This window comes from Mixophyes fleayi, chromosome 12 (assembly GCF_038048845.1).
Source record: "Mixophyes fleayi isolate aMixFle1 chromosome 12, aMixFle1.hap1, whole genome shotgun sequence".
Lineage (NCBI taxonomy): Eukaryota > Metazoa > Chordata > Amphibia > Anura > Limnodynastidae > Mixophyes > Mixophyes fleayi.
The window spans coordinates 77,476,090-77,487,533 of NC_134413.1; the positions used below are offsets into that span (position 1 = coordinate 77,476,090).

General features: G+C 43.1%; 1 protein-coding gene across 1 annotated transcript; it reads right to left on the reverse strand.

Annotated features, from left to right (window-relative positions):
* Positions 1–2,713: 2,713 nt before the first annotated feature.
* On the reverse strand, positions 2,714–4,383 carry LOC142109212 (E3 ubiquitin/ISG15 ligase TRIM25-like). The gene is made up of 2 exons (XM_075193309.1): positions 3,654–4,383; positions 2,714–3,436 (listed from the first exon to the last, which is right to left on the reverse strand). Exons 1-2 carry the CDS (start codon positions 4,327–4,329, stop codon positions 3,372–3,374), a joined length of 741 nt encoding a protein of 246 aa, XP_075049410.1. The 5' UTR covers positions 4,330–4,383; the 3' UTR covers positions 2,714–3,371.
* Positions 4,384–11,444: the final 7,061 nt, after the last annotated feature.

Here is an 11,444-nt window from a genome sequence, read left to right on the forward strand (position 1 = left end):
TTAAAGCCTTGAAAAAACTATACAGCGAAACGCGTTGTTGGAGTTTGTGCTTGTTGCAGCTTCTCCTATCAGGCTGCATTGTGGATGTGTGTGTGTGTGTCCCTACATTTAGGACTTAGAATCCACCCCTAGCAAGTGGGAGGACAGAGCATATTGTATGTATGAGTTATGCATATAACTATATATATATTCTTAGAACCGACAATGAGGGGTCTTTATCTACAGCAGCCGCCTTTCCCGTAGAGGGCAATATTCTCACTGCTACTTGGATGCCCCCAGGACCTGAACTCAGAGTAGTAAGAATTTATCTCAGATGCCAGGTAGTGAAGACGTTTGGAGACTCAGAGTAGCTGGTGAATTGCGGAGGTGCACCAAGGGGTAGACAACGGTTGAGGCAGGCAGCGTACAAGAACAAACAGGAACTAGCCATGGTCGGGGTGGGCAAATGACAAAGGGATCACTAGGCACAGGCAGTCAATCAAAATGGACTCATCAAACAGCAGGCGAACGAGGTGCGAGCGCAGCGCTATAACCGGCTGGGGGGCTAAGCCCTCCCTGATATTTTAATTATAGAGAACCAATCAAAGCCCTCCCTAAGAGCGAGCCCCCCGGCACACTGACAGGGCAATTGCAATCATATGACCTCTGAGGAGAGGAACTAGGTGGATTGGGGTGTTTCTAGGTCGCCACAGCAATGCCCCGATACTGGGACCAAATGGCAAAATTAGGAGTTTTGTGGTGCAAGGACATTTAAATCTCTTTCACGCAGTGGAGAATGCACAATTGGGTGGTGGTGGTTGGGGGGTCCCTAGTTCAGCAAGGGCAGAAGAACGTGAAACGGGACCCAGGAGGGACATTCCTGGAGAGCCGGCCATGGGCCAATTACCCCTTGTATCAATGACAGTCATTTCTGGGGGCATTGAAGAGAATAGATCGAGGATGAGGTTTTAATGCAGATCCCTCAAGTCCCAAAATGTAAAGATAGAAAATCAGTTCTGTTTTGTGGACGGTACTGAAAACCGGTGCACACACAAAAAAAAAAGCTGCTGTAACCCGTAGCAACCAGACATTAACTCTCATTTGCTAAACAAGCTGGTTCCTAAAGGTTACAGTACATTTTTTGCGCAGCTGTGCACCAGTTTTTATGAATGCCTTAACCCCCCCCTTCCCCCGATCCGGGTAAATCTGATTATAACTTTGAACATGAGGTAGAGGCGGCTCCTCATCATATTGATGTCTGTCGTTCTCCATATAAATATATTGGTAAATAAAATACCAATATGTTGGTAAATCTTCAATATCCCATAGCAACCAATGAGATGTCTGCTTTAATTTACTAACCTGTGGCTCTCCAGATGTTGAGTAAACTACAAGTCCCAGCATACCTTGCCAGCTGATGACTGACTGTCTACTGGCAAAGCATGCTGGGGCTTGTAGTTTCACAACACCTGGAGAGGTATGAAAGCGGATTGATGATTGGTTGGTGCAAGTTACTGTCCGATTATCAGGTTTTTTTTATCTTTTTTTTTCACTTTGCTAAGTGGAAAATACATAAAACCTCCGGATTCAGTGGAATTTATTTTAGATCAATAGATGAGAGTTGCTATAATTTAGAAACCCTTTTTTTTTTCCTTTAAAAAGTAACTGGGCACATCTTTTCTCTTACGCCGGCCTATGGCCCGATGTCGCAGCGTGTAGCCACAGCTCAAAGTCTCCGCAGTGCGCCGTGTTGTAGCGTTGCCTCGGGTCTAAAGACCGCCCACAGCGATTGCCCGCGTTTGGAGGAATTGCTAAAATTCTTTATTATTTGTGGACAGTGAATATCAGAAGTGAGACACAAGTAAGTGGAGGGTGTAATGTTATTGTTCTCGGTGCCCACTAGAAGTGAGCCTGCCTTGGAAAAGCAACACAGAAAAACCCCAGTCCTGTTTTTTTCTGTCTATTTTCAAAAACCACTGAAATCCAGTGAAATCATCCAGATCCAGTGGAAGTGATCTGAAATCAATCTTACTGAATCTGGGTGATTTCAGCTGATTTTCCCTGATTTCAGTGAATTGAAGAATTTTGAAGAAAAAAAAAACAGGACGGGTTTTTGGTTCATATTTCCAGTCTTATTTGATTGATTGCTAAAACTCAATTATTTGTGAACAATGGATATCAGACATAAGGAAAGGAAGGTGTGCAGAGGTACATTTGTATAATTCCATCAAAGGAGGACTTTTTAAAGCCAGTCCTGTTTTTATCTGTAATTTTCCCTAATTCACTGAAATCAGGAGAAATCTAGTAAAATCACCCGGGTTCAGTGGCACTGATTTGAAATCAGTGGGTGACAGTAATGATTTTATTTCAATTTGTCGGAAATCTGGATGAATTCAGTGGATTAAAGAAGATTCAAGATAAAAAAAACAGGACAGGCTCATACTTGTTTATGGTGAATTATATTCCCCTAATCCCCAAGTTCCGCTCTTAATATAGGACATGACGTTCCTAAGGCTTCTGTGGAGGATTAATATTATCAAGATGAACACCCTACTAAAAGTTTTATACCTCTTCCTACCCCTCCCAGACTTGCAGAAATAAGTTTATTTAATTTGGGTTGTGAGGACAAACATAGGGAGACCATACAAACTGAACACAGATAAGGTTTATACATAGTAAACTCCAAACAGCTTTATATTGTAAAGAACACAAAATAAAAACATTAACTAGAAGCCAATATTAATAAAATATTTAATACAATATATAAGAGCTAGTAACTGATGCAGCATATACAGTGTAATAAGCAATCATAGGTTCCTAATATCTATTAGTACTTATTATGCAATGATTATTATTTATGTTTCATTAGCTCCAACTCTTCCTATCCCCATAATATACATGGGCAATGCTGCGTGCACTACTGTTAGGTGCACGCAGCTCTCCCTTTTCAAGAAGAGCCGTGTGAAGCGGGAGCAGGGTCCAACCCCCTCAATTATACAGTGCCCCAGGCTTGGAGGGGGTTTCCAGGCACTAGGAAACCCCCCCCCCCTCGGTTTGCCTGTATATATATAATATATATATATATATATATATATATGTCATGCACAATATTTATATATTCCTACCAATCCCGATTATCTAAAACGTATCTATGTACTATAGTATAGTATAATATAATACCAAACATGCATAATAAAAGAAAAGGATATTGAAGGTCACCCATGACCTGTATAAAACATGTGTTAATACCTGGGACACGGATTGGCCTAACCATTTTGTTGTGTGATATGAACACAGATTCGGCCTCTCTCACCAATCGCACAACTAGGTATCAGATGATTAATTAGACTTTTGTAGCAAGAAAATTAGTGACCGTAATAACTTGCTGACCATCAAAGTTGGATCCTGAGACGGCGGCCTCGGTTCTCCCCGTTAGAGGCCAAACCCGGTGACAAGTCTGAAATACAGGAAATCTATGGATTACGTTTTTTTCTCCTTGTCACTAAATATCACCACGACCAGCAATACCAATGCAAAAATGCAAAACTGAATTGGTGTTAACTGCCTTTCATCTTGTCTGTTTATCTTTATATCATCAATCTCCCGAACATGACAAAAGTCCTCTCTTTCCGATTCCCTTTCTTCTAAGACCGCTAAGGGATCGCCCGTCTTACACAGCGAATCAACGTGACGCATCTTCCGGGCCAGCTCGGTACGGGCGGATTCCAGTTGGCGGATTTGGTCGCAGACTCTCTCGTTTTTTGACGTCAACGTCTTCAGGATATTGTCCAGCGTCTCCTTCTTTACACCGGAGGCCTCGTTCAGCGGCACCATCCGGTGTCCCCGATGCTCGTTCCCCAAGGTGCAGTAGACGCAGACGCAAGCTTTGTCCTGAAAGCAGTAATACTCCAGCACCTTCTTGTGAGCGGGACATTTCCTGTTCCCAATAGTGGAGGTGGGTTCAGTTAAGACGTGTTCGACCGACTTGCTGTGTACTCTCAAGTGATTATCACACAGAGAAGCCTCACACAGCACGCAGGTCTTAACGGCAGGTACGGAAGACTGGATGCAGTAAGTACAGAAGACTCCGGTGTCCTCCGGCTGTGCCCGAACATGGCGGAAATGTTCCAATATGTTGTGTAGCTTCATGTTCTTCTTAAGCTGAGGCCGCTTCGGGAACACTTCTCTGCATTCCGGACAGGAGTAATGTCCGTGTTGCCTCTGTGAATCCAGCACTTTTCCAATACAGACCCGGCAGTAATTATGTCCACAGGTCAGAGCTACAGGATCGGTGTAAACACACAGACAGATGGAGCAGCTCAGCTCCTCTCTCATATCAGAAGACGCCATTGCTGGAAAGCAGGAACCGAAAGTTAAACATTCTACTTTCTATTTCCAGAAAACCGGACAGACTTGTTTTCCCATGATGGATCTCTTCTCGGTTTAACTATTTGCTTGGTAACTCTTTAAGTTCCAGCCTGACCTGTATATAAACCTTTGCGACATCATTTTGGGAATCCCAACATTCCAAATCATCCTTAAATCACACATGATATAGATGATAATAGGAATTTGTTATCTATTGTTGTTTTGTTATCTATTGTTCTAACTTATGTCTTCTATTTACAGAAACCAGCCTGACCTGTTTTACATTCCGCTTTTTTTCCTGGTTTAAAATAAATCTATTCCCTGTTAACTCTTTAAATTCCAGCCTGGACTATATTGAGGTTTAAACCATTGGGACCACTACCCGTGGCTCCGTTGTGTGTCTGTATATTTCACTACAAGGCTCGGAGTACAGTGGTAATGTGACAATCAACAGGGAAACTGCAAAAGGCTTCCTATTAAAGGCAGAGGACCCCAAGACCACCAGCTCCAAGATAATGCAAAATTCAAGTCCCTTTGGAGAGTGAAAATGACGGTCAGCCCCCCCCTGCATGACAAGGAACGCAGCTTAAAAATACAGCCCGAATCTCACTCGCAAATAAAGAATATCCCTAATTTTTTTCAGGACAGTCCCTATTTATAGCGCCCTAAAGGGTTCTGATTGGGGGAAAAGGTTTTAACTTAATCCAAAAAGGGTGTTGGTGTTGGTGGGTGTGGCCTAATCATCAGCTATTTCCATAGCGCCACTAATTCTGTGGAACTCAGTCCCTGCCCCTTCGGAGCTTCTTTGGAGCAAAGACCTGAATGGGGATGAGGGAAATTAAACGACCGGCTGTAAGAGCTATATGGTTAGGAACCTGAGGGGTTAAATTGTAGAGCTTTACATTGACCAATAGGGGGTATGGATGTAGTCACACAGTGAACTGTCTGTCGCTTTCTTGGTGGAGACAGAGAGACACCGCACAGCATTGTTGTCAGATCATTATATTTGTGTTATTGAATTTACTTTTATTCTTCTGTTTGTTTTACTTTTCCTTATTTTGCCCCCTCGTTTTTCTTTTCCCTCATATCCTTCTATCCTGCATTTCATTTTATCCGTTTATTTATTACCTCCTCTTTCCTTCTCCCTAATTCTGTTAAATTTTTCTTTGTCCCCCTTCCTTGACCGTTCTGTCCCCCTGTGTTCTGCACAGCGATGCGTCGTCCACAGAGACAGACTCAGCTGCTTACGCCAGCGCTCTTCTCCTTCTATCCCCCCCTTACACCCCCCGTTGGTTGTGATAACTGCGAGGCAGTGCGGATGCGCTGTTGGCCGCGTATCCCGGGGAGAGGGGGGTTCCAGGACCCCTTCTGCCCCCCCAATTGCTAGGGAGAAGTTTCAGGCAAAGGAGGGTAAGTCGCAGACCTTCCACCCCTGCTCCTCGTCACCTTAGCACAACGGCTCCAGACGTCATTCCCGCCAGAGTTAGCACCGCCCCCCTGCGCTCCGGCCGCCAAGTTTTAATCCTACGTCGGAAATGGGCACAATGAGTCAGCATGGTCGGTTTCCTAATCCGTTACCTGTGACCTCTTCGATGCAATGTTCCTCTCCTCAAGCTGCGTTTTCACAGAATGTTCCCCAAGGATCTTATGCAAATGTTCAATCTTTTTCACCTTGGAATCCAAATATATTTGCAGCCCCTATGGACTCAGCTGGTAAATCCCAATTTATACATCGCTTTTATTCCGGGGAATCTTTGGCAGCATCAAGCAGGATCACTGCAAGGTCACCACTTTACAACGCCCATTACGGGTGGTGTCAATGCAACTGTTCCGCGTAGCAGTACTACAGTTTCCCAAGATACGTTAAGGCATTGATTAGAGTATTCGGGGTACCTATCGCTCGTGAGAAAACAGAAGGTCCCAGGGGCAAACGCAGGATTTGTAGAGGGGGGGTTTACACACCACGCCACCAGTGGGCGTGACCAGCATGCATAGGGGCGTGGCTATAATATTAGACAGTGTTTGGCTGTTCTCCAACTCTTCCTATCCCCATAATATACATGGGCAATGCTGCATGTACTACTGTTAGGTGCACGCAGCTCTCCCTTTTCAAGCAGAGCCGTGTAAAGTGGGGGCAGAATGCAGACACCTCAATTATACAGTGCCCCAGGCTTGGAGAGGGGTTTCCAGGCACTAGGAAACCCCCCTAGGTGTGCCTAAGGGTCCTACAACGCGCCTAATTTTTCACCGTCCTACAGAAAATATTGAAAACCTAAAAGACTCAATTTCAATCATTAGAACTTTGGCTAAAGGTTTCTGTTAAACAAGTTCAATCTGTATTGGGGCAGCCCTTGTGTTATTTGGGGCTTCGTTGGCCGGGAAGTGGTCCAGGCAGCGCTTAATACAGGGCGCAGTTGTTTACGTTTAGCTTGGCCGCAGGAATCTTCCCTCTTCGATCTCGTTTCTTTAAGGGGGTCACCTCTGCAGGTGCCCTGGGTATCATTTTAGGAAGCATCACCGTGAGGTCAGAGGGGGGTGGAGTCTTTCTGACGCCGTAAAGTTGCGCTGGGATTTATGGACCGGCTGGCCACCCCTGTAAGGTTGTTCGTAAGGTTTTGGTATCGACTGGTAGCTGCCTGCCCTCTCTTTCGTTGCCGCCATCTTCAATTTCTACAGCATTAAATAAACTGTGACCTTAGTTCGGCAAAAATTTAATCATGTGTCCGTGTAGTTATTTTTAAGTGCTATTATTTAAGGTTGTTATTATTCTAACAAGTTTAACATTTAGGTGGGACGTGTGTTGTGGATTCAGCTTTTTGGCGTTTATAGGCTAAAAAGACTGCCCTACTATGTCCAAATAAGGCAAAGGGGTTGCATGGCTCCGTCCAGTCATGGGGGTTGGGCCAATGATTCAGCCAATGAGCTCTCAACAGCGCCTATAAGACATCCATCTGCCCCTCTCACAGCAGGTATTTGTCCTAAAAGCTGTTAGGAATTAGTATCTAGCTTCTACTAGTTGTTTCTCTAAGAGGCCAAGATCTACCTTTAATTCCCAGGCACATGAGAATTTTACGAAGTAGAAAATACATAAAATCCTCCGGATTCAGTGGAATTTATTTTAGATCAATAAATGATACATACAGGGCTCTTGCGTTAAGAATGGCCTGGTAGCTTAGCGGTTAGGACTTCTCCCTCACAGTGCTGGGCTTGTGAGTTCAATTCCTGACCATGTCCTTATCTGTGTGGAGTTTATATGTCCTCCCCATGCTTGCTATGTAAATAATGACAGTTGCTGTAATTTAGAAAAAAAAATTGTTCCATTAAAAACTAACTGGTCACATCTTTTGTCTTACGCCGACCAATTGCCCGATGTCACAGCCTCGGATTTAAAGACTGCCCACAGCGAGTGCCCGCGTTTGGATGAATTGCTAAAATTCTTGATTATTTGTGGACAATGAATATCAGAGAAGAGACACAAAGAGGTGGAAGGTGTAATATTATTGTTCTCGGTGCCCACCAGAAAGAAGCCTGGCTTGGAAAAACAACACAGAAAACTCCAGTCCTGTTTTTTTCTGTCTATTTTCAAAAATTCACTGAAATCACCCAGATCCAGTGGGACTGATTTGAAATCAAGGGGTGATTGCAGTGATTTGAAATCAATCTCACTGAATCTCGGTGATTTCAGTTGATTTTCCCTGATTTCAGTGAATTGAAGAAATTTTAAGAAAAAAAACAGGACGGGTTTTTGGTTCATATTTCCAGTCTTATTTGATTGAATGCAAAAACCCAATTATTTGTGAACAATGGATATCAGACATAAGGAAAGGAAGGTGCGCAGAGGTATATTTGTGTAATTCCATCAAAGGAGGACTTTTTAAAGCCAGTCCTGTTTTTATCTGTAATTTTCCTTAATTCACTGAAATCAGGAGAAATCTAGTAAAATCACCCGGGGTCAGTGGCACTGATTTGAAATCAGTGGGTGACAGTAATGATTTTACTTCAGTTTGTTGGAAATCTGGGTGAATTCAGTGGATTGAAGAAGATTCAAGATAAAAAAAACAGGACAGGCTCATACTTGTTTACGGGGAATTATATTCCACTAATCTTCAAATTACGCTCTTAATATAGGACATAGTGCTCCTAAGGCTTCAGGGGAGGATTAATATTATCAAGATGAACACCCTACTAAAAGTCTTATTCCTCTTCCTCCCAGACTTGCAGAAATAAGTTTGTGATTTTGTTTGAGCTGGGAGAACAAACACAGAGAAAACACACAAACTCCACACATATAAGGCCATGGTTGGGAATTGAACTCATGACCCCAGCGCTGTGAGGCAGAAGGGCTAACCACTGAGCCACCGTGCTGCTATACTCTAAAGGTCTCTCTCTATCTCCTCCTTGGCTCACCAGGCTCCCCCACATCCCACAGCTGGCCCTACCCTCCAACGCTGGGCTTGTTTGAGGAAACTAAAACACATTTCTTACATATTGTCTCCTCTCACCACACTGACCCACAATCCAAACTTCCCACCAGTACTACAGCCAGGGGTTTTTCCAACTGTGACGAGTTAAGAAGTCAGTCGCAATGGCTCAGTGGTTAGCACCTCTACCTCACAGTACTGGGGTCATGAGTTCAATTCCCATCCATGGCTTTATCTGTGTGGAATTTCTATGTTGCCTACATTTGCAGGGGGTTCAACCCATGCTATTAAATTGACTTTAGTCTCTCTCAGTCTGTGTACATTAGGGAATTTAAACTCTAAGCGACTGATGTGAGCGAGTTCTCTGTACAGCGCTGCGGAATTAATGGCGCTATAGAAATAGCTGACGATGATAGTTGCTATAATTTAGAAACCTTTTTTTTTTTTACCTTTAAAAATTAACTGCCCACATCTTTACTCTTACGCCGGCCAATGGCCCGATGTCGCAGCATGTAGCTACGGCTCAAAGTCTCTGCAGTGCGCTGTGTTGTAGCGTTGCCTCGGGTCTAAAGACCGCCCACAGCGAGTGCCCGCGTTTGGATGAATAGCAAAAATTCTTCATTATTTGTGAACAATGAATATCAGAGAAGAGACACAAAGAAGCGGAGGGTATTTTATTGTTCTCGGTTCCCACCAGAAAGAAGCCTGGCTTGGAAAAACAACACAGAAAACCCCAGTCCTGTTTTTTTCTGGCTATTTTCAAGAATTCACTAAAATCCAGTGAAATCACCCAGATCCAGTGGGACTGATTTGAACTCAAGGGGTGATTGCAGTGATTTGAAATCAATCTCACTGAATCTGGGTGATTTCAGCTGATTTTCCCTGATTTCAGTGAATTGAAGAAATTTTAAGAAAAAAAACAGGACGGGTTTTTGGTTCATAGTTTCAGTCTTATTTGATTGCTAAAACCCAATTATTTGTGAACAATGGATATCAGACATAAGGAAAGGAAGGTGTGCAGAGGTACATTTGTGTAATTCCATCAAAGGAGGACTTTTTAAAGCCAGTCCTGTTTTTATCTGTAATTTTCCTTAATTCACTGAAATCAGAAGAAATCTAGTAAAATCACCCGGGGTCAGTGGCACTGATTTGAAATCAGTGGGTGACAGTAATGATTTTACTTCAGTTTGTCGGAAATCTTGGTGAATTCAGTGGGTTGAAGAAGATTCAACATAAAAAAAAACAGAACAGGTTAAAACTTGTTCATGGTGAATTTTATTCCACTAATCCCCAAGTTCAGCTCTTAATATAGGACATGGTGTTCCTAAAGCTTCTGAGGAGGATTAATATTATCAAGATGAATACTCTACCAAAAGTCCTGTACCTCTTCCTATTTACATCCTTCACAGAAATTAGCTTGTGATTCATTCAGGCTGGGACACAGATATGGCCATGGTTGGGAATCGAACTCATGACCCCAGCGCTGTGAGGCAGAAGTGCTAACCACTGAGCCACCGTGCTGCTATACGCTGAAGGTCCCTCTCTATCTCCTGCTTGGCTCAACAGGCTGCTCCAAATCCCTCAGCTGGCCCTACCCTCCAATGCTGGGCTAGGTTGAGGACACCCAAAATACATTTCTTCCACAATGTCCCCTCTCACCACTGTGACCCACAAACCAGACTTCCCACCAGGACTACAGCCCGAACTCTGGCTATATTTGCAAGCCAGACACTACATCCAAGATAAGACCATCTTTAAGGAGCAGGGAGGGAGCTGACCGTCTTTGTGGATCCTTGTTACACTTCTCAGGAGCCCAGCCACACAATCTCCACTATCTACAAAATATTAATTGGGCCAGTACCCGATGGTCCAGATTGTTGGCTTTTTAACCCGATTTCCCAGTATGAAAATCCATACTTAGGCATCTTTTTCTATACATTGCTTAACGTCTTGTACCCATTATATCTGTATAGTCCTCAATAAAGAAAGATTAAACCAAAAATAAAAAAACAGGACGTGTTTTAATGTCTTCATTCCAGTGGATTGCATGACCCATTATATTATATGCTCAATTATTTTTGAACAACTGATTTCAGGGTTCATACATGAAGAACAGGACGGCTGCAGAAGTATAGCTCTATATGTCCATCTAAGTACAGCCGGATTTGGAGGATTAGCCCCAGTCCTGTTTATATCCGTCTTTTTCCTTAATTCACTGAAATCAGGTGCAATCCCATAAAATCACCCGCATTCGGTGGAATCATTTTGAGATCAATCGATTGGTTGCGATTTCCGATCGTTTTCACCGAATCTTGGTGGTTTCAGTTGATTTCATCTGATTTCCATGAACTGGAGAAAATGCAAACTAAACGTGTTTTATTATCCTCAATTTCCAGTATTACCTTATAACGCCGCTATTTCATGTTCTTAATTCTGTGTAAACAATTCATTTGAAACATAAAGGACAAAGTGAGGTTTTTCTTGAAAAACTCAGTCCTGCACCCCTTAACATTCACCGAAATTAGGTGCAATCACCAGAAAGCACTCAAATTCAGAGAACTTGATAAGAGCTCAATGGATGACAGGGAAACGAGGGTATGATTCATTCCTACTGAATCCAGGTGATTTAAGTTGATTTTGGTGTCTCGGAACAAACGTAGCTTTATTGTTTTTCTA